This window comes from Engraulis encrasicolus, chromosome 6 (assembly GCF_034702125.1).
Source record: "Engraulis encrasicolus isolate BLACKSEA-1 chromosome 6, IST_EnEncr_1.0, whole genome shotgun sequence".
Taxonomy (NCBI): domain Eukaryota; kingdom Metazoa; phylum Chordata; class Actinopteri; order Clupeiformes; family Engraulidae; genus Engraulis; species Engraulis encrasicolus.
In genome coordinates this window covers 13238833-13262337 of record NC_085862.1, presented here as the reverse complement: position 1 = coordinate 13262337, position 23505 = coordinate 13238833, and the positions used below count along the sequence as shown (strand labels likewise).

General features: G+C 43.4%; 1 protein-coding gene across 1 annotated transcript in view; it reads left to right on the top strand.

Annotated features, from left to right (window-relative positions):
• The window catches only part of LOC134450718 (mucin-2-like), a 51857-nt gene extending 29978 nt beyond the window's left edge, over positions 1-21879 (top strand). The window contains exons 3-5 of the mRNA XM_063200662.1: positions 11489-12334; positions 19306-19448; positions 20304-21879. Coding sequence (XP_063056732.1) covers positions 11489-12334; positions 19306-19448; positions 20304-20342 — 1028 coding nt within the window. The 3' untranslated portion in view covers positions 20343-21879. The remainder of the gene's footprint in view (positions 1-11488; positions 12335-19305; positions 19449-20303) is intronic.
• The last annotated feature ends 1626 nt before the right edge of the window (positions 21880-23505 follow it).

Genomic DNA, 23505 nt, shown 5'->3' with positions numbered 1-23505 from the left:
TTGACTTCATTCGCTGAGCGAGTAACTAGCAGCGACGTGTGTGTACGGCCCTTTAGGAGTTCTGTGAGGCTGTGGAAATCTACACACTTAAAAAGCTTCCATCAAAGTTATTGGTTCTCTACAGCTGCGTGTCTCTTTCTTTTTTCTTATCTACAGTATAAAATAAAGAAAAAAAAGGTTGCCAGGTTGGGAACCATTGGTCTGGGTTTCTGTGTTGCTGCAGGTTATAACAGGTGAATGCAAATGCGGACAAATGTATTAACAAAAGGCAAAAGATTGTGGATATCATCATCATCATCATCATCACCACCATCATCATCAGTATTCCCACTTTTCTCGTTTTTCTGCCTCCTCATCGCTTTTGGGGATTGCACACCAAGTGAGAGACACTCAAATAAGCCAGAGGCCCCCAGTGGACGCCACCAGAGATTGTTCAAGTATATAGAGATATGTCAATGTAATAGGTTGCTATGGGAACCTAACATGACCAGGTTGCGGTCTGCCTAAAGGGGAGTGTCATAATACTCCTAGCATTGAATAGAATAGTCCTTAGGTCTGCCTAGGTCTGCCTAAAGGGGGATTTCCCCCACTCCCCCTTGCAATAGTAGAACCCGGAAACAATGGGCCAATGGAACCCCTCTCTCTCTACTCTCTCTGACGCCACCTTTACAGAATGGGCGTAGCCAGGGATGGGCCCGCTTGCCCACCCAAACCAGGCATAATTTTTCACATTATTTTTGCATTACCTACACCATTTGGGGTTGGGCCCGTCTGATGGGTCTTTTCTGAGCCGACCCGTTTATGATTTCTGGCTACGTTCCTGCTTCACAAGACAGTTGGCAGGTTATGGCAAGACTTGGAGGTGATGATGGCTCTCCTCTCGATTGTTGTGGAGCCGCAGGCTATGGCAAGACTTGCTGACTCACCTTCTAACTCACCAAGCCAGCCAGTGCTGCTCGCTAGACTTCCTTATGGCTTTGATGCATCTGTGGGGGTAGGAGATAGGGTTGCCAGATGTGGATGATGATTTCCAACCCCCCAAAAATGCTCAAAACCCACCTGGAGGTGCTAAGTCCTGCCCAATTTGAACTAAATCTTATTGTTTTCTATGGCCGTAAATCTACAGAAATTTCCACCCACTGCGTTTTTCAATATGCAGGTGGTCATCCTAAGCAGCCCAGTTGGATGGGAAACTGCCCAATCTGGCAACACTGGGTAGGGCACCCAGCAGTCATGCTCCTCAAAGGTGTACGAAACAAAGGAGCTTGTTCCCAGGCAAGCACACTTCAGACACCTGAACCTAGCCAGACAGCGCCCTCCTAAGGACGCAACACCTTCAGCGTTGCTTCTAGTCAGGCCAAGAGCAAAAGTCTTTCTGCCTTGGTTTTGTTGAGTTAGCAACAAGAATGTCAAAATTCGCCCCATCCCGCAATGGTAAAAAATCGTTTTAAAATTCCTGGATCACTTGTTCCTTTTGTCATTTCCAAAAACTCATCGAAATTTCATCAAAATTCATTTCATCAAAATTTTCCTACAGACAAACAGGCAGAGAGACAGACAGACAACATAACCTTGGCAGAGGTAAAAAAAAAAAGAAAAATCCTCTTCAGTATATTTCTGCTCCTTCTATAGTGGCTTTTTTATTTAGAGTTTTTTTTTCTTTTTATCTGGTCGTTTGGTTGTCCTACTCCTACGTCACACATTTGGACATGCGGGCATTAACCTACTCCTTCAGCTCACCGAGACAAAGACATGAACACAGGTGCTTGACTTGTGACTAGATGGTATTGACTGACTGATCTCCGGTAATGCCTGAGCCAACCTGATGACGCACAAAAGGTGAAACACGTTGTTCACTCTGAATAAAGGAGCAAAAGGTCAAATAAGCGTGTGGTAAACTAATTTCCTTGTAAAGTACTGTATACTCTTGCGTTTACCAGCATCTACATGTATACTGTGCATGGATCTTTCAACTTTTACATCAACACACATACTCGGCGTGCAGGGAATTCCCTGGTGGGAAGAGGCTGAATTTCCCCTCTAGATTCTTGTTTTGTTTAGGGTAAAAATAAATGAAAGATTGTGTTATTATTATTATTATTAAGCTCGATTTTCTCTCTCTCTCTCTCTCTCTCTCTCTCTCTCTCTCTCTCTCTCTCTCTCTCTCTCGCTCTCTTTTTTCATAATATCTTTTTTTATTTCAAAAGACATAGACATAGATTTTGTCTTCCGCCATGTACCTCACAACCACTCCACCCCCACCCTTACAGGATGATCCAATAAACATGAAATTAAAAAATAAGTAATTTTCTTATGGTCTTTCTCTGTCTTTCTCTCCCTCTCTCTCTCTCACTCACTCACTCACACACACACGTGCACGCACGTGCAAACGCGAGCGCGCGCACACACACACACACACACACACACACCACACCACACCACACCACACCACGCTGCTTTTTCTCTCTTTCTCTCTCTCTCTCACTCACTCACTCACTCACTCACTCACTCACTCACTCACTCACTCACTCACTCACTCACTCACTCACTCACTCACTCACTCACTCACTCACTCACTCACACCACTGTGCTGTCTGCTGCTGGGTTGTTTTTGCAGGGGCCTGTTACCTCTGCAGGCCAGGCCAGGCCATGGCCAATGGAAACATTACTCATCCCAGGCAGTCAGATAAGAACAGGGGAAAGAGAGAGAGAGAGAGAGAGAGAGAGAGAGAGAGAGAGAGAGAGAGAGAAGAGAGAGAGAGAGAGAGAGGAGAGAGAGAGAGAAGAGAGAGAGAGAGAGAGGAGAGAGAGAGAGAGAGAGAGAGAGAGAGAGAGAGAGAGAGAGAGAGAGAGAGAGAGGGAGAGAGGTTGAGAGAGAGAGGGAGAGAGAGAGAGAGGGGGGGGGGGTTGACAGAGAGACAGAGAGAGAGAGAGGGGGGGGGTTGAGAGAGAGAGGGGGTTGAGAGAGAGAGGGGGTTGAGAGAGAGAAAGAGTGGCCAGAGACTTTGACAGCTGATTATAAAATGATAGCGGGGGCTAAGGAGATGTGTGACTTAATCTTTTTCACAAAAGACCCCGGATCTTGGCATACACTCCTATGTAACCAGTACAAAAATGTCAAAAGATGTGGAATAAGTAAGGGGAGACAAATACAAATTCAAGAGGATGGAATTAATGGACACTTAACCATCAATGTGTACAACAATGGCACAGTAATGATTCAGGGATCGGAAGACAGCTTGGCCTGCTTTTGCAAAAGTTTTTATGTTCTCGCTGATACAGTGAAGACAGAAACAAAAATTAAGACCACTGGAAAACAAGCCCCGGAAGCCCAAAATACAGTTAAAACTCCCCCAGCATCCACCCTGAATGAAATTGCAACTCTCAAGAATGGACTTTCTCATTTAGAAAGAGAGTTTGTGGAGTTCAGAGAATCAAACCAGAATGGCACAGTCTTAGAATCTGCAATCAGTATACAGAAACAAGAAATTGAAATGCTGAAATGTGCTGTTAAAGACCTGGAAGAGAACAACCTCAGTCTACAGATACAAATCCGTCGCTTCAGAGAGGAGCACCTAACACAAGCACAAGATCTTCAGAGGGTCTCATTCGACACCAATACAGCTACTCAGTCCGTGACGCGTTGCCTCAGTGACGAGCACCTTAAACAAATGGAGGAGCTCCAGAGGGACCATGAACAGTCAACTTTGGCCATGAAGACTGAGATACGTTGCCTCAGAGACGAGCACCTCAGACAACTGCAGGAGCTCCAGAGGGACCTGACGCAGTCAACTTTGGCCATGAGGACTGAGATGCGTTGCCTCAGAGACGAGCACCTCAAACACATAGAGGAGCTCCAGAGGGACCTGAAAGACCTAAAAGAGTCCAACCTGACCACAAGGACTGAGATGTGTCGTCTAAAGAATGAACATCTGACAGAGGTTGAAACATTCAAGAGGGATATCGCCATGTTGAAAGAAGAGCTGAAAAGACATCCTACTAGACCAACACCAACCCACTACAATCCGGACACTTCATACAGCACAGAGCATGTTACAGTGAAAAAAGACAGCCATAACACCAGTAACAACGTGTCACCAACACCTCACACTGATGAACTGCCTTCAGAAATGGACCAACACAGGAACACACAGCGAAGTCCAAAGAAGAGAAATCGTTTCCATGAAAACTCAAATCCTGAAATCATACTTCTGAGTGACTCGAATGGAAAGTACATCAACATGAAACGCCTGTTCCCAAAACACAGAACACTGAAACTGTGGTGTCCAACTACATCTTCTGCTCTCAAAATACTGGACGATGAAAGACTCAAAGATGCCACACACATTATCATTCACACAGGCACAAACGATCTAACATCAGGATGGACTGACGTGGGGAAAGCCATGAGGGAGGTAGCGTTGAAAGCAACGACTACAGTACCAACAGCCAAAATTCTAATCTCATCCCTGCTACCCAGACTAGATAAACCTCCACAGCAAATCCAAGAAATTAACAAAGGCCTCCAACAGCTTTGCTCGACCACTCCACAGCTAAACCTGGTGGAGTATCCAAACATCCGTCTTGAGCACATGTTTGATCATATCCACCTAGATAAAAATGGCATTAGAATAATGGCAAAAGCAATGAAGGATATAGCATTGGACCGTATTGAAAGTGAAAATCCAAAAATGTTCCAGACACCTATTGAGGAAGATCAGAGCCAAAAAAACAGAACAATGAACAATCAAAGCCATGATTCTGTGTTTGGGACACAGAGAATGAACATCATTGCAACCAGTGCACCTAAAGACACTCAGTGCACTTACTCAGCTACAGTTGCAAATCCATCACAGACAGAAGACACGAGTAACCAAATTAGAGACATGCTGGCACTGATCTGTTCAAAGCTACTCATCTAATCAACCACAACAGTATGTACACATGTATACTCATTTTATGCTACCTTCATTTTATTTTAACTTTTAATTTCACTCTTTTCTTTTTTCTTCTTCTTATTATTTTTTAAATATTTTAAGTGAAGTTCAAGTATAGCAAAGCATTTCTTATAGTGAAACATTAGATATGTTACTTGATTTAGTTAAGTTAAAGAATGTTTAAATAACATTAGATGTGTTACTTGATTTAGTCAAGTTGAGTATATTTAAGTTTAAGTTAAGTTCCACTGTAAGAACATCCAATTCAACATATTAACATGTCTTTAAGCATACTTGCCTGGAATATTCAAGGCTTACATTCATCTACTTTTGGTTTAAAAACAGCAGATCCTTATTTCATGTCATCAATTAAAAATATAGATATAGTTATTTTAACAGAAACATGGTCAGACAAGAACAATGCTTCTAACTGCCCATGTAATTACAATACACTGGTCATCCCACCTCTAAAGCAGCCCAAGGCAAAAAGTGGCCGGCTCTCTGGGGGCATCATAATATGGTATAAGGAGAACTTGACCCAGCAGATTCAATTAATCAAAAAAGGAAAATATCATATATGGCTAAAGATAAGTGACAACACAACCTATAATCAACCCCTGTTTTTATGTGCCATATACATACCACCACCAAATTCACCATATTGTGAAGAAAATGCATTTGAAAAACTTCAAAATGAAATACTACATTTTCAAACAAAGGGCTATACCCTGATTTGTGGTGACTTCAATGCAAGAACCGGAAGGGATAAAGATTTTATATCTACAGTTGGTGACGATCACATATCTGAACTAAGTGCTATTCACACAGAAACACTTAGAAAAAGAGAAAGCTTTGATACAATAACCAACAAAAGTGGAAAGAAATTACTGCAAATGTGCAAAAACCTTGGTGTCTATATTGTCAATGGCAGAACATCTGGTGATTTTTTAGGAAGACACACATACTGTTCTCACCTTGGTAACAGTGTTATTGATTACGCAATAACAGATCTGCCTCACAATAAAATCAAGGCATTCATGGTCATGCCACAGTTGGCACTTTCTGATCACTGTCAAATTAAAATTCTACTGGACATAGAAAAAAAGCCTATAAAACCTGACAACACAAGACTTATACCACTCCAATACAAATATAGGTGGAACACAGATAGCCCACTGCGATATGCTGAGTGTTCAAAAAACATTTTTATAGAAAACCTTTTTTATAATTTCTTATTCACTTCCCACACTACGGATCGTCAATCCATTAATTTAGCGGTTGATGAAGTAACAGGTATATTCCTCCAGATAGCAAGATTGTCAGGTGTTATAGAAGAGAGGCAAGCACATACATGTAGAAAGATAAAACATACAAAGGAGGATTGGTTTGACAGTGAATGTTTCAGAGCAAAACATATTCTAAGAGGACTATCAAATAGGAAACATAGAGATCCTGCAAATGAAGATATTCGCTTGGAATACATCACTGCTCTGAAACATTACAAAAAACTCCTCCGATTAAAGAAAACTGAGTTCATGTCATCCAAACTAGATCAGATTGAAGATGCTATTGATAATAACTCCTTTTGGAACTTATGGCACAAATTGGACAACTCCAAGAAAAATAACCCACTACCACTAACAAATGGGAAAATATGGAAACAATATTTTGAAGAGCTTTACACATCCAAAGACGACCCAATAAACAAAGAACAATTAAAGATTCTTAAACAATTACAAGAAAAAGAAAAACTAGTGTCTTACCAATGTGAACTAGACCACCCCATCTTACTACATGAACTCAGCAAACAAATTAATGCCCTGAAAAATGGAAAAAAAGCAGTTGGAATTGACTATGTCTCACCAGAAATGTTAAAAAATAGCACCCCACTTGCACGAAAAGCCATACTCAAATTATACAATCTAGTTATAAGGTCTGGTTGCTTCCCCACAATGTGGAATAAAGGTTTTATAACCCCAGTATTTAAGAAAGGAGATCAAATGAATCCTGAAAATTATAGGGGAATATGTGTTGCAAGCATCCTGGGAAACATATTGTGCAACATCTTAAAATCTAGAATTCTCACCTTATTAGAAAAAAACAATACCCTGAACAAAAGCCAGATAGGCTTCCTCCCAAAATTCCGGACAACTGATCATATCTACACACTCAATACACTGCTAGAACATCATGTTCAAAAAACAAAGGGAAGGATATATGCATGTTTTGTTGACTTCAAAAAAGCGTTCGACACCATCTCACATACAGGTATGCAACTAAAAATCATAGAGAGTGGCATAACAGGGAATGTTTACACCTTAATAAAAGATATGTACCAACACAATCAATGCTGTGTAAAAATCAAAGATAAAAGAACAGAATTCTTTAAACAAGGTAGAGGCGTCAGGCAAGGCAGCAGCTTAAGCCCTATACTTTATAACATCTTTATTAATGACCTGGCAAACACCATTGACCAGTCAACATGCCCAGGGATTAAGTTGCAAGACACAATTATTAAATGCCTCCTCTTTGCAGACGACTTAGTGATATTATCACCAACAAGAGAGGGACTACAAACAAATCTTGACCAATTGAATTCTTATTGTAAAAAATGGGCACTATCTATTAATACTGAAAAAACAAAAGTGATGACATTCCAAAAGTACTCAGCAGCCACGAAAGAAACAGAGTTTAGAATTGGACAAACTATCATAGAGCAAGTAGCAAATTACAATTATTTAGGACTTTCTATTTCAAAAACAGGAAAATTTGATCAAGCACCAAAACAGCTAGCCGAAAAGGCTCAAAGAGCATATTATGCAATAAAGAAAAAGCTATATAAATTTGACCCACCAATTAAAATTTGGCTTAAACTATTTGACACTGTCATCAAACCGATTGCACTCTATGGTAGTGAGATCTGGGGGGCTCAACTCAGTATAGACCATAGACAATGGGACAAAGGCCCAACAGAACTATTTCATATTCAGTTCTGCAAAGACATATTAGGGATACACAGAACATCATCTAACATGGCATGCCGAGCAGAACTGGGGAGGTTTCCGCTTTCTATTGAAGTCAATAAAAGAGCATCTAAATTCTGGCTACACCTAGCTCATAGCAACTCTACATCATATCATCTAAAGGCCTTTCATCATAAGTTGGCCACAGAAAATGACGTCCTCTTTAAAATAGCATATAAGAACAAGATAACACACTTAAGCCATATTACAAAATCTTTACTTATAGATATAGACAAAACAAACAAAAATCAGTATCTGGAATTTTGGGAGAATGAAATAAAAAATAATCAGAAACTAGACATATACAGGGCTTTAGAGAGACCATACTGTCTAGCGCCATATTTACTACAAGTTAGAGAAAGAAAAAAAAGAAGACTCATGACGAAATATAGAATAAGTGACCACAATTTGAACATTGAAAAGGGAAGACACCACAAAACGTGGCTACCGAGAGAAAGGAGAACCTGTGTATATTGTATAAACATGATCGAAAATGAAGAACACTTCTTAATTCACTGTTCCAAATACACTGCCACAAGACAGGTATTCTTTAATATGCTGAGAACAAAAATACCCAATTTTGACAACCTGTCAATAAAGGAAATGATATTTATATTATTGGGAGAAGACATCAACTATTGCTGTTTAGCAGCAGATTACTTAATGACATGCCACCAGTTAAGAGATGTTTGAACAATATTTTGTATGTATGTGCACGTATAAGCATGTAGGCCTATGTATTTATGTATGAGTACCGAAATAAAAAATATAGATTATATACATGGCCTACATGGTTAGTTTCCTTAAGAATAATTTCATTTATGTTTAATTTAACACAATTATTTCACTTGTTTCATTTTAATATTTGCATTAGTTTAATGAAAGACATTTGTTATTGTTTTTCATTCCTTTTCCTTTAAAAAAAAACAAAACAAAACATTTTTTATATATATATATATATATATTGTTTTTCTTCTGTATCAGCTTTAGCAACAATGATTGCATCATTCATGCTAATAAAGCTTTGTTTGATTTGATTTGATTTGATTTGATTTGATTTGAGTGGGGGGGGGGGGGGGGGTTGAGAGAGGGGGAGCAAGAGAGAGAATGTCAACCACGCTCTTATGACATATTCTGTTAAGTGGTTTCAAACAGCACGGAAGAGTTGAGCAAATATCACTGTGTATGTGTGTGTGCATGCGTATGTGTGTGTGTAGTCTTGTGTGACAAAGTACAATCCCAGAGACAGGTACGTACATAACGTATGTGGTGTGGTGAGGTGAAAAAGCGGAAGGAGGAAGGTGTGTGTGTGTGTGTGTGTGTGTGTGTGTGTGTGTGTGTGTGTGTGTGTGTGTGTGTGTGTGTGTGTGTGTGTGTGTGTGTGTGTGTGTGTGTGTGTGTGTGTGTGTGTGTGTGTGTGTGTGTGTGTCAGGGCCCACTGAGAGGTGGTGCAAGAGTGTGAACAGGAGTGAGGAGGCGTTTCTTTGCCACAGAGCAGCAACAGAAAACACACACACACACACACGCACGCGCGCACACACGCGCACACACACACACACACACACACACACACACACACACACACACACACACACACACACACACACACACACACACACACACACACACACACACACACACACACACACACACACACACACTTCCCTCGACACTGCCTCAACCTGTCAAGCTTCCAAGTTCCAAGAATCGCGCCTCTCTGTGAAAAACACACACACACACACACACACACACACACACACACACACACACACACACACACACACACACACACACACACACACACACACACACTCAGACACACACACACACACACAGACACACACAGAGAAACACACAACAACACACACAAACACACACACACAAACACACACACACAAACACACACACACACACACACACACACACACACACACACACACACACACACACACACACACACACACACACACACACACACTCCAGAGTCAGTCTTTCTCGTTCTTAATCTGCCACCCTCCCCCCCTATTTCTCTCTGTTTTTATTTTATCACACACACACACACACACACTAACTAACTAGCATGGTGTATCAGACTTACAAGCAGACACATGCAGTTTCCGGTTGCAGAGAACTAAGACGCCACGCAAGGCGTTTCCGTACTTCACACATACACACTGGCAGACTGAAATATGGGGCACAAGAATCTCAACACTCAACAGTCACATGTTTGATGTTCCCTGAAATAGCAAGGTGGTGAAAGATCAGTCTCTCTCTCTCTCTTGCTCTCTCGCTCTCTACTACTACTACTCTCTCTCTCTCTCTCTCTCTCAAACTCACTCTCTGTAGCTCACTGTCTCTCTCTAACTCTCTCTGTTTCTCTCTCTTGCTCTCTCTCTCTCACACACTCTCTCTATGTCTATAACTCTCTGTCTCTCTCTCTAACTGTCTTTCTATCTCTCTCTCTCTCTCTCTCTGTCTCTCTCTGCCCCTCCCCCAGGTCTCTTGTAAGGGTTACATGCGTGCGTGTGTGTGTATTTATCTGTGGCAAGCTTTATGTGCGTGCATGACTGTGCGCTGGTATGTATGCTAGGTTTATGTGTGTGCATGACTGCGCTTGTGTGTGTGTGTATGCTAGTTTTCTATGTGTGCATGATTTTGTGCTTGTGTGTATGCTAGTTTTCTGTCAGTGCATGACTACAGCTCCAGGCCACTTTATTAGAATAGCATGAAAAAGTTGATTTCTTTCCATAATTCCATCAATAATGTTAAACTGTCATGGATTATAGATTCATGGCCCAGCTTTTTAACTATTCCAATCATTAAATTGTTTATTTATTTTTTTACATATTTTTACATAAATTTGGTACTTTCTACATAACATGCAATGTTCAACACTTAGGACTCTCTCTGTCTTAATAACGGCCATGATGCGTTTAACATTTAAGTCAATGGCAGAAACCGTACATGGGAGTTATGGAAGCCCAGATATCCTTGATGCTTTGCTGTCAGCTGTTCTTGTTTGCTGACCTGGTGTCCCACACTTCACTCTTCAATATACCCTGTAGATTTCCATGCCACGTTTTGGCGCTAACTCACCAGTTTAATTCTAAATCACCAGAAATGAAACCCCATAGAAAATGAATGAAGATAAAACAAAGAGGGACTGCAGTGGAATGCTGATGTGTGTTAAATTCCTATATGAGAATTAATAATATAATGTTCATAATTATGTATATGATGCTTAAAACGTATTGGCGTATTGGCGAGAAATGAAATCATTTCCTTTGGGGGAAAAAACCCCCAAAATCAGATGTCACAAGCCCCCCCTGTGATGCCTCCGCGCCCCCCCACTTTGAGAAACACTGGGCTAAACAGTGAGCGAACCAAGCTAGGAGGGTTTCCCCAGACTATGAACGGAGCCAAAATCTTTGGGTGGAAGTACATAGGATGGCATTGCCAGGCTATGTTTGATGCATTCTAATAGGGATTACTGACAAATGAATCTAACCACCAAAATCTCTCCCACAGCTGTCACCGAAGCTGCCGCTGGGGACAACAAGAACAACAAACCAGGAAGTGGAAACGAGGGCAACACAAACGCCACAGGGGCTGATGCCACAACCACTCTTCCCTTGAAACCGTCCCCCTCTGAGCAGCCTGCTCCCCAAGTTGTTGCCACCTCCGCCGCACACCCTCACCACAGCCCTTCCACAACCCCAGCCCCAATCCCGACCTCTAAGGCAAATGAGACACCCAAGGCCACCGACACCACCAAGGCCATCGAGATCCCCAGTGTCAACGCCAATGATACCAACAAGGCAGACAACCTCACCGTTGACAACACACCCTCCACCACACATGCTGCCACTCCTGCACCACCTACTAATACTAATACTACTACTGGTGCTGAAGCTGGTGCCCGGCCTAGCGTCACAACTAGCGCTGCATCTACGGAGCAGGAGAAAGGCACCATCAAGCCCACCACCTCCTCCGCCCCCATCGAAGCTTCTGCCGCCAATCACCCCTCCCCCACCACTGTAGGTTCTCCGACCAATGCCACCGAAGGTCCTAAGAAACACACCCCATTGCCCACCACCATCACTTCTACAACCCATCCCCCCACCCCCTCCCCGACCTCCAAAGGTTCCGCAGCCCATGCCACCTCCCACACCACCAGAAGTTCTACCACCCATGCTACCGAAGGTCCTACCGCCCATGCCACCGAAGGTTCTACGCCCCGTGCCACCGAAGGTCCTACGCCCCGTGCACATGCCACCTCCACCACCACCACCAGAAGTTCCACTGCCTCCAGCACCAGCAGCACCAGCAGCAGCACCTCTGCCAGTGGTCCAGCCAAAGTACTTGGAGACGGGGGTGAGTAGAGTGCTCTGTTTTCTTATCCAGGAGCTCGTCATTGTGTGTGTGTGTGCTTGTGTGTGTGTGTGTGTGTGTGTGTGTGTGTGTGTGTGTGTGTGTGTGTGTGTGTGTGTGTGTGTGTGTGTGTGTGTGTGTGTGTGTGTGCGCGCATGCGTGCGGTTGTGCGTGCGTGCTTGTGCGTGTTCGTGTGTGTGTGTGTGTGTGTGTGTGTGTGTGTGTGTGTGTGTGTGTGTGTGTGTGTGTGTGTGTGTGTGTGTGTGTGTGTGTGTGTGTGTGTGTGTGTGTGTGTGTGTGTGTGTGTGTGTGTGTGTGTGTGTGTGTGTGTGTGTGTGTGTGTGTGCGCATGCGTGCGTGCTTGTGCGTGTTCGTGTGTGTGCGTGTCTGTGTCTGTAAGTGCGTGCCTGTGTGCGCCAGTGTGTACGTGTGTGTGTGCGCACGTACATGTGCGTGCGTGTGTGTGTGTGTGCATGTGTGTGCGTCGTGTGTATGCGTACACATTAATCTGTTCATCATGTGACCCTGTGGTGTAAACTGTGTGTGTGTCTCTGTCTCTGTCTCTGTCTCTGTGTGTCTCTGTGTGTCTCTGTGTGTCTCTGTGTGTCTCTGTGTGTCTCTGTGTGTCTCTGTGTGTCTCTGTCTCTGTGTGTATCAGTCTATGCGTGCTCATGTGGGCCTGCCCTGCAGGCCAGTCTGTCAGTGTGTGTATAGCTGCTCTGCTCGTTATTGACGTGTTTAGCCCACGCTCGGTAACTGGCACCATTCACATTGCCTTTCTGGTGCGCTGCACTGCACAACAGGGTACAACAGGGCACCATTCACTCCCAGCTGACCTCTGGGGGATTATCTAGGTCATGGGTGGGAAACGTCTGATCCCCTTTTGCATAAAATATGACGTGTTTTGTGAGGCATTTTTAGAAATTAAAATTGTGGCCCTGCCGTGGCGAAACGGTAGGGCACTCGTCTACCATGGGGCTGACCCGGGTTCAATTCCCGGCCCGGGTCCTTTGCCGGCCCTTCCCCGCCTCTCTCTCCCCACTCGCTTCCTGTCACCTTCACTATCCTATAATAAGATAAGTAAAAAAAGACCAAAAAAAGAAATTAAAAAGTTGTATTTTCAGGGAACCTAGTGACGGTGGGGTCTGTAATACGTAAATGTGGCCACCTTCAATATAGATGGACCTGTGCTGGCCTATTCACTTTTTGCCAAACACATCACACTACATTATTATAACAGCATTGTTATGAAATTCCTGAGAGTAACAGATTTTTTAAAACTATGCCATTTTTGTGACAATGAGGGTATAAAAGAGGCCTCCGAATACTGAGGAAACCTTGCATCCTGAGATGCACTCAATCTGATAAGGTGCGAGAGAAGCCTTCACAGACCACCTGTGACTTGGTAAACGAGCCTGGACAATTCACTTAGGACTCAGGAAATTATACAATAACAATAAACCAAAAGAAAAGCTCCCTGAAACACAATGGAATTACCGTATTCAACTAAAGTAGCCGGAAGAACAAGGGCTTTTATCTCTTCACTGGAACTTACTCTTCCAGTACAAATTTTCCCAAAACATCAAAACAATTGGAGGCCCGGGGGTGCTGTGGCGCAGCGCGCTAAGCCCCCAACATTTGGGCTTGCATGCCCACGGGGGACCCCGGTTCGAGTCCGGCCGGGGTAATTTCCCAGCCCTGCCCCATCTCTCTATCCCAATTATTTCTCGTCAACTGTCACTCTGTCCTGTAATAATAAAGGCCAAAAAGCCCCCAAAAATACTTTAAAAAATAAAAAATGAAAATAAAAACATTTGGAGGCCCCTTTGGTGCATGATGCAGGGCTGACCTGGGACGTAAAAAAATGTCTAAATAGACCCTGCCCTTTCTCCAGCTATACCAGCGCCATGGGTTCGATTTCGGCTTGGGACTTGGCCTGTCACAATAACACATTTTGCTGGACGATAAATTGGCCAAGAAATGATTGCGATAAACGATAATATGGTCTTCGCAGCCATTTAAAAAATATATAATGACAATTGGATAGAAATCCGAATACACCCTTTCTAATTTTGAGATTTTGCAGCAGGGGGTGATGGATAGAGGGGTAGATAGAGAGATAGACAAGGTAGACAGACTGAAAATTAAAAGTACACCAACGTGTAAGCATCATTGCGCTAAGTGTAATGTGCCTATCGATATTCAGTCTAAAAGAGAGTGACGAGGAAAACAAAGAAGCATGCAATAACTTATTGTGGCAAAAAAGCTATCATGCTTTTCAAACCGTATTGTACGATATATTGACTTATTGAATATTGTGACAGCCCTACTTGGGACCTTTGCTGACCCTTCCCTCTCTCTCCCTACTCGCTTCCAGTCTCTCAACTGTCCTGTCACAAATGAAGGCAAAAAGGTTTAAATTGCCAGATTACTAGTCCAGGCCTGCATACATGCACTGCGGAGCAAGAGTGGGATTGTTACATTTGGGGTGGCCCTGTCTTGGCATGGTCTGACCTGGGGTGAATTTCTCAAAACCAAAGTTGCTAATTACATTAGCTACTTTGCTGTTTTCAATGCATTTTCCCATTGGAAACTATCGAAGTTGCTAACAGGCTAACAACTTCTCTTTTGAGAAACTCACCCCTGGCCTGGTTGTGGCCCCCGGGGGCTGGGACGTGTTGGCACGGCAACAGAGCTCCATTCTGTTCTTTGTGTTCTCCGAGCAAACACGTTACGTTACGGCAGAAACCCGCCATGTTCGCCCACTCGGCCACCCGTCCGCCTGCCTGCCTTCTTGCAGAGTCGCCACAAACGCACTGCCCCCGTACACCCACACCCTGCTCTGGGCACTTGGCCACGCCCACGCCTTGCCCTGTGCACTTGGCCACGCCCACGCCTTGCCCTGGGCACTTAGCCAGGCTACTATCTGGCAAGTCGCCTGGCATCGCCCACTAGTACCCAGAGCACTCTGGCCTGCTCAGAGATGGCACCAACAGTTTGGTGATATGCCCTATCGCTCACTCACTCACTCACTCACTTTTAGCTCATTCCCTCAGGTCATAACCCCCACCCCCCCAGACCCCTCCCTCTCTCCCTCTCTCCCTCCCTCCCTCGCGGTCTCTCGTTCAGTCGCCCTCTTGTTCAATTATTCATTCTCTCGCTTTCTCTCTCTCTCTCTCTCCCTCTCTCACTCATACACCCTTGGGAGTTGGGGATTTTTTCGGGCAGGGAGGCCATAGATAGCCTGAGTAGGAAGTGTTCCTGTTATGAATGTTCCTTTTTTTTGGGTGATGTTTGTTTGCGCCCTGGTCTTGCCTGTTTGTGCTGATCCCCAGCTCAGCTCAGCCAGGGAGGGATTATGACACCATGGGCCCCTGGCCAGACAAGAAGAGAAGGCCCCCCACCATGGGCCCCCGGGCCAGACAAGAAGAAAGGTCCCCCTCCATGGGCCCCCGGGCCAGACAAGAAGAAAGGTCCCCCTCCATGGGCCCCCGGGATAGACAAGAAGAAAGGCCCCCATCCATGGGTTTTACTTACTACTTAGTACAAAAAGATTTAAAGTGATACTGTTCCATTTTTGGAAATAAGCTTATGTTACACCTCCCCTTGAGTTAAATAATATGCTTTTACCGTTCTCCTGTACTTCCAACCGTTTTCTAATTATGGCAGTGCACATTTCACCTCCAAGCTAACAGTTAACATTGAGTCCTATGAGACCAGTTAGCCGCGAACTGGTCTCATAGGACTCAATGTTAACTGCTAGCATGGAGGTAAAATTTGCACTGCCATACCCAGAGAACGGTTGAAAGTGCAGGAGAACGGTAAAACCCTATTATTTAACTCAAGGGGAGGTGTAAAATAAGCTTATTTCCAAAAATGGGACAGTATCCCTTTAAGGTTTCAGGCCAAAGGTTTTCAGTGTCTACTGTATCCTGTTGGTTTTTTGGAGGGGGTGTCCCCTTAGAAAATGTGAACATTCAGTTATTAAAAGTGCAATTTGAACTCAATATGAGACAGCCCCCCTTAACTACTCGTGCCCTGGGGTTTGGGCCCGGTAGGCCTGTGCCGTAATCTGTCCCTCAGCCCAGACCTGCCTGGGAGCAGTGGGAGGAGGTTATATATGTGTACAGTAAGCTAGGGTGGAAAGAAAAAGTTTTTTTAAGTAAAAGTTAGCTATCTTAACTTTGCTTAAATTCTGCTCAAGTAAAAGTACCCATCTAAAGTACTTCACTTAAATGTAATTTGAGTAAAAGAACGTAGTTACTTTTAATTAGTTTTTCACTCAAGAATTCAGTGTTTCTTTTTCCTGAATATCGCCCTCCATGACCTCTATCGCTTGCTTGGCACCAGCCATTATCCAATACATTGATCCAAGATAAATTGGACAATGAAAAATTGTGGAAATGCTGTGTGCAATCATGCATTATCTTTAATTTCTGGTGTTATTATTGTGCATGCCATTTTGTCTCCCATCAATCTATTTTTTTTTTACTCAGTAGTACTCATGCCAGGTTCCAGTGTAATTGAGTAAAGAAGTACTTGGGTAAAAATGTACTCAAGAAGGGGGGCACAGTGGCGCAGCGCGCTAAGCCCCCTACATTTGGGCTTGCATGCCCACCCTCGGGGACCGCGGTTCGAATCTGGCCGGGGTCATTTCCCGATCCTCCCCTGCCTCTCTGCCCCATTGGCTTCCTGTCACCATCTTCAACTGTCCTGTCAAATAAAGGCATAAAAGCCCATAAAAATATATTTAAAAAAAAAAAAATGTTCTCAAGTAAAAAATACTAAATTCAAAAGCTACGTAAAATGTACAAATTACTCATAAAACCCACTCAATTGCAATACTAATTACTCTCCACCCATGACGCTAAGGACTGGGAAGCACTGGGTATATAATAATAATAATAAATAATAATACTTTCGTTTTATATAGCGCCTTTCAAAACACCCAAGGATGCTTCACAGAGTGTTGTGTTGGAAAGTGTGAGTGTGTGTGCGCGTCAGTGTGTGAGTGTGTGTGTGAATGCATGCAAGTGAAAGTGCTTGTGGAACTAGCAGCCATAAGCCTCCAGGAAGAGATGTGTCTTAAGGTGTTGCTTAAACATGGCCAGTGAAGGGGCATTCTGGATGTGGTCGGGCAGATTGTTCCAAAGAATGGGAGCAGCAACATGGAAGGCTCTGTCACTGGTGGCCTTGAGCCTGGTACGAGGGACGATCAGCTGGCCCTTGGAAGAGGACCGCAGGGATCTTGAGGGGTCATAGGGGTGAAGGAGGTCTGTGAGGTAGTGGGGTGCCAGACCATGGAGGGACTTGAAGGTTAGGAGAAGGACTTTGTAGGTAATGCGTGACTTGATGGGGAGCCAGTGAAGCTGCTTGTGTATGGGGGTGATGTGCTGCCAGGATCTAGTGCCTGTTATGATCCTGGCAGCAGAGTTCTGGACATATTGCAGTCTGTCTAGGGCCTTGTTGGGTAGACCAAGCAGGATGGCATTGCAATAGTCCAGACGGGAGGAGATGAAGGAGTGGGTGAGCGTCTCCGTAACTTTCTTGGAGAGTGAAGGCCTGAGTCTGGAGATGTTTCGGAGATGATAGAATGCAGATTTGGTGACTTTTTTGATGTGGGAGTGAAGTGAAAGTGATGAATCCAAGATGACTTGTTCTGTTCAGGAGAATTGTGTTCAGCACAGTAAGGAGCGGGAAGAGGTGGCTCTGTTCTGTTCTGTTCAGGAGAATGGTGTTCGGCACAGTAAGGAGCGGGAAGAGGTGGCTCTGTTCTGTTCTCTTCTGTTGAAGAGGCGGGTCGGTTTCTGTTCTGTTGAAGAGGTGGATGGGTTGGTGTAGAGAATTGTTTGCCTACGTGCAGAACTCCTGTAACATCTCACTCAGTGGCACGCCTTCCTGTGCCAACAAATAACAGCCACGTTTACCGCACATGATGTGTTTGATTCCGATAATTAATAATGCAGAATCAAATAGTTCCCTTGAGTTTATATTGCACTTTCATTAAATTCTCATTTGGGAAGTGTTTACACAATGTTTTCCTCATTCACAAACCCGGGTCGCTGGTGTAGTAGTGCAGTGCCCAACCAATTGAGCCATGGCTGGTCCTACATGATGTTTTCAAAGCGGAATTAAGTTTTATTCAAAATGGAATTGAGTTAGTTCTGAATGAAATGTCTCCTGTACTTGTCAGTGGCCTCGTTTACATGAGGAGTAGAGTAGAAGTAGACGTAGCAAGAGAAGAGTAGAAATCAGAGATGGATAAAGCAGAAGTACTCCTACTGGTGTAATTACAACTCTAGTACATGATCCATAGCTACATAGCTTATACACCAGTTCCTCCACTGTACAAGAGTACTTTTTACTTTATACGGCTCTGGTAGAAATACACGGCCGTTATTTTGAAAGCAAATGCTATGCCTGCAGTCACTGACACTGAGCAGGTCAGGTTTTCTCTTCTATGCCTGTTTGTGTTCTAACAAAGCCTGCTTTTTGTCGCCTTTTCCTCCCATGGGCTTTGATATTTGTTGGTGTAACTACAAAACGGCAGGCGAAAAAAAAAAAACAAGGCCCTGGATCTGGTGTACCTGATTTGTGTATGCTGGGAAGGGTGGGCTAGAGGGAGGGGATGGGTGCAATGATGTGTGCATTAATTTATGTTTTTAGCAATTAAATGAATGTCCATGTATGTTTGTATATAGTAGAGAGACCTAAGACAAATTTCTCACTTGCATGACAATTAATTCTATTCTATTGCTTTACTTTTTTAATGTGGTATGTTAGTGAGATGTAACTGCTTTTAGTGTGTGATTATTTGTAAGGACATGCATCGTCCATGTTTTAATGTGTGTGTTTTGTTTAATAGCTTCCTGCCCAGGGACCACAGATGCAAATTAGCTTTGTAGCTAACTCTGTTACTGGAGTTGTCCTGTAAACTAAACTAAACTTCCGGTATTCTATTCTCTTGTCACTAGGTGCCGCGGTGTCTGACCCCCTATTGGCTGGCCTAGTGTCCGTCTTCGTGATCGCGGCGGCCATCGTCTCCTTATTGGTCTTCCTGAAGTTCCGCCATCGGAATGCGCGCCCAGAGTTCCGCAGGCTGCAGGACCTCCCAATGGTAACAGCATGGAGATGATGATGATGATGATGATGATATTACGTGATATTTTTTTATTCTCTCCTCCTCATTGCTGGCACATTTAATTAAAAACAAGTGCCTGTGAACAGCTGTCGTCTCGCTGTTGTTTAGTTTTATTTTTTTTTAAAGCCATTCTTGATGTTTTAAAGTTGAAAGACAATTTATGGTTGGTCTAGACATACAGTTGGAAGATAAAAAAAGGTAGATCACCCAGAGTGCAGTGTGTAATTATTTTTTCAATACATCTCAATGAGTCATGTTTTGACTGCAGAAGCTCATTGCTGTGAGATCAGATGCATAGGTGGCGATATCTACAGTATAGAGTTATTGGAACGGCTGATGGCATGTGACACACACATACGCTTAAAGGTGCACTAAGTAATATTTTTTTTTCCAGAATGGATGCTGCCATTCACAAATGTTCGTTTTTTTTTACGAATACTTACTGGCACCATCCAATGCTAAGTATTCTTTATGACTGGGGAAATTACATTTTTCATATATGAAAACCTGGATCTTCTCCATGTCCGACATTTTGAATTTCCAGAAATAGACCTTTGTAGCTGTAAAACGTACCATACTTTGGTTATACTAGTAAATATTAGTTTATTATGTAAAATGTGTGAATGTACAAGGGTATGAAAACTGACAGCAGCATAAAGAGGACGGAAACCCTAAACTGCCTTTAACCAAAACAACATCCATCATCCATTAGGAAAGTTATCATTAATGGAAAAAATGTATATTGTTCGATATTAAACACTGATGTTGCCACGTTTTTTTAATGCACATCTCCCTGTCTTTCTTTTGTTCCTTTCTTCTATGTGCTTCCAGGATGACATGATGGAGGACACGCCTTTATACAGCTATTGACCACACCCCCTCTCCCACCCAGACTGAAATGCAGGCTCTCCATTGGCCTGGAGCTGTTTCCATTTTACACAGCATCCCCTGCTTTAAGACGAAGAAGAAAAAAGAAAAAAAAGAAAGCACCTTTTGAGCCTTCTCCCTACCCCCCGCCATCGCCGCCCCCTAGAATTCTACTTTGATATGTGTGTTTTGGCCTCCAGCCTGCAGGGGGCCCTATGTGTAGGGCGGGAAGGTAGTTACTGCTTGTGCCTGTGCTGAAAAGAGACAGGCGTTCCTGAAACGTGGGTGAGTGAGTGAGCGCCACACATGCCACAGGCTTGGACTGGGATATGGATTGGCATGGAACAGTGCCCACATGCTGCCCATGTAGCTGATTTCCTTGACGTTCAGTCAGCTAGTTATCGCCCTCTAGTGTCTGGAGTCCGGCTGTGCCACCCCCTGCCACATCAGCTGTGCCACCCCCACACCAACTGCCTGCTCCTCCCCAGTAGCTTTCTTCAGTTCCTAGCAGACTTGTTGCTGTATTAATTGGCTGCTACTGGAGAAGTAACAGTATTTTTTGTTGTTGCTGGCTTAAGGTTTTTTTTTGTTTTGAATTTTTTTCTGGAAGTTCTGTTGTTTGTTTCTATTCCAGAGACTGTCATGCTGAAGACTGAAGAGAGAGACACCATAATGTGTTTCGCACCGAAACATCTTCATCACAAAGAACGAATGTCGTGGTGGAATACCAAGAGACCAAAGTATGCTATGCTACGGCTACGCTACGCGAGCCAAAGTGATGACAGATGGCAGGTTGGCGCAGGGCAGATCGTGTCCAGCTACCCACAGTGTTGCCAAATAGTCTGTGTTTATTTTAAATTACGCAACCTACGATCCCCCCCCCTCCTCCCCTCCCTATCGTGAGAAAGAATCAAGTCATCCTGGGTTGATTCGATTTTTATTTTTTTATTGGCGCCAAGTTGATTGTCATTTGTCCCCCTCCAAGTGCAGGTGTAAACTGTAAAAATATCACAACCTCTTGAATCAAGACAAAAAAGTAAACATTGCCATATTGTTACCAAAACAGAAAAAAACAAAGGAGCTTTGTGCCTTTTCACATTGATTTCTTTGACGCACGCAAAACTGCCTGTAGCGGAACCTGTAGCTACAGGTATAGAAAACAAGATGGACGCCTTAGTTTTGAGGAAGCTACAGTGCCTATAAAAAAAGCTTGGTTCAAATGCCAGGTTTGGGGTCATTTTGAGTTCAATTGCATTGTAATTAATAGTTTAGATTGAAGGTGGACAAAGTTGTTACGTTTTTTTGGGGGGTCATTTTTTTATATCACCAAAACCTGGCATTTGAACAGGGGTCTGTGCACTTTTTTTGAGCACTGTATGTGGTGCGGGTGCAGCTAAAATGGCGGCACGTGTGATCATACATGCTCTTTGGCATTGTAGTAGCTGCTGCTCCTGGCATAGCGGGTAGCTGTAGTGAATTGCACAATGTTGGTCGTATGCCAAATACCTAGTGAATTACTTTGTCTATGACAAGGATATTTTCTCTTGGCCCAGGTTTAACAAAGAAAAAAAACATGCAGATCCGTCTCAAAAAAGTTGTGGGTGCAGGTCAGGACTAGCAAAGTCACATGAAAACGAAAAAAAAAAGTCTGCACACTAAGCTCCCGTTTCTCTTATTTTAATATAGTGAAGTATAGTGAAATGTCACTCTATTAAAATAAGAGAAACAAGAGCTTGGAATGCAGACTTTATTTTCAGTTTTTAGTTTAAAGGGGTATGCCACTATTTTGGGGCTTAATACAGTTAAACTCGTTGGCTGGGGTTTATAAAGGTGGTAAAGTGTCTTATTTTTCATGTTAAGCGTTGTCTTGCTTTAAGACAAGTTAAAAAAGGGAATATGTCGCTAAGCTAGTGAAAGTCAATGGATCCGTGTAGCATGCTAAATCCATTGACTTTCACTAGCTTAGCGACATATTCCCTCTTTTAACTTGTCTTAAAGCAAGACAACGCTTAACATGAAAAATAAGACACTTTACCACCTTTATAAACCCCAGCCAACGAGTTTAACTGTATTAAGCCCCAAAATAGTGGCATACCCCTTTAACATGCCCCCCCCCCCGTGTCTATCTGGAGGTGGTACAAGGGTGTAAGGCCTCAGAAGTACATTGCCAGGGTAGTGGGGTTCATTTTTGTTTTGTTTGTTTGTTTGTTTTTGGGTGTAATGTGAGTTGATGTTTTTGAGAGACACTGGGTTGTGTGAACTTATGTTAGAAGTAGTTCTTCATTTCTTGGTTCAGTCATTTGAAATGTTTGTGTTTTTTGTTTGTAGTTTTAATTTCACTGAGTGTTAAAGTGCTTTGTTGTTGTTGGTTTTCTTTGACAAAAGCTTTTACTACTTTGCTTGAGATGAGACGAGCCTTTTCTACACTTTAAACTTCTCAGACCTTAACCCTTTTTTAAAACTTTCTTCAGAATGCGAACTAGCAACATGGTCCTATATCAGGTCAGGAAAGAAAAAAAGCCTTCATGCATCTTCCTTCCCAGGTCATCAGTTTGGATCTTGTCAGGGCCAGGGGTGTGTTCTGTTGTTACACACTCAGTATTAGTGATTTACTCACATTGGCTCCCTGTCTGTCTGTCTGCTGGTCTGACAAAGAAAAAAAAATGACACATAGACATGCATGAGCAAGCAACTGTACAGTTTGTTCTCACACACACACGCACACACACACACACACACACACACACACACACACACACACACACACACACACACACACACACACACACACACACACACACACACACACACACACACACACACACACACACACCTCGCTCACACGGGAGGGTGGTAAGTGGTGTCAGTTGGCCATCAATTCCCTAATATACAGTAATAGGATGATGATGATGATGATGATGGAGATATTGTTGGAGAGAGAGGGTGACTCAGAGATATAGAACATTAGACTAGACGTGACCCTGCCCCCCCTTTTCACAGCAGTCCTGGCAGCCATTATTTGAAAGTAGACCTGGGGTCTACAGTATATTAAGAAGTTGGCTAGCTTAGTTAACCTACAGGAAGTTTCCAGGCTCTTCTATTATATGATTTACCTCTACCACATGATTAACTTGGTGAACCAGCTTCTCAGCATATACCCCTTGGA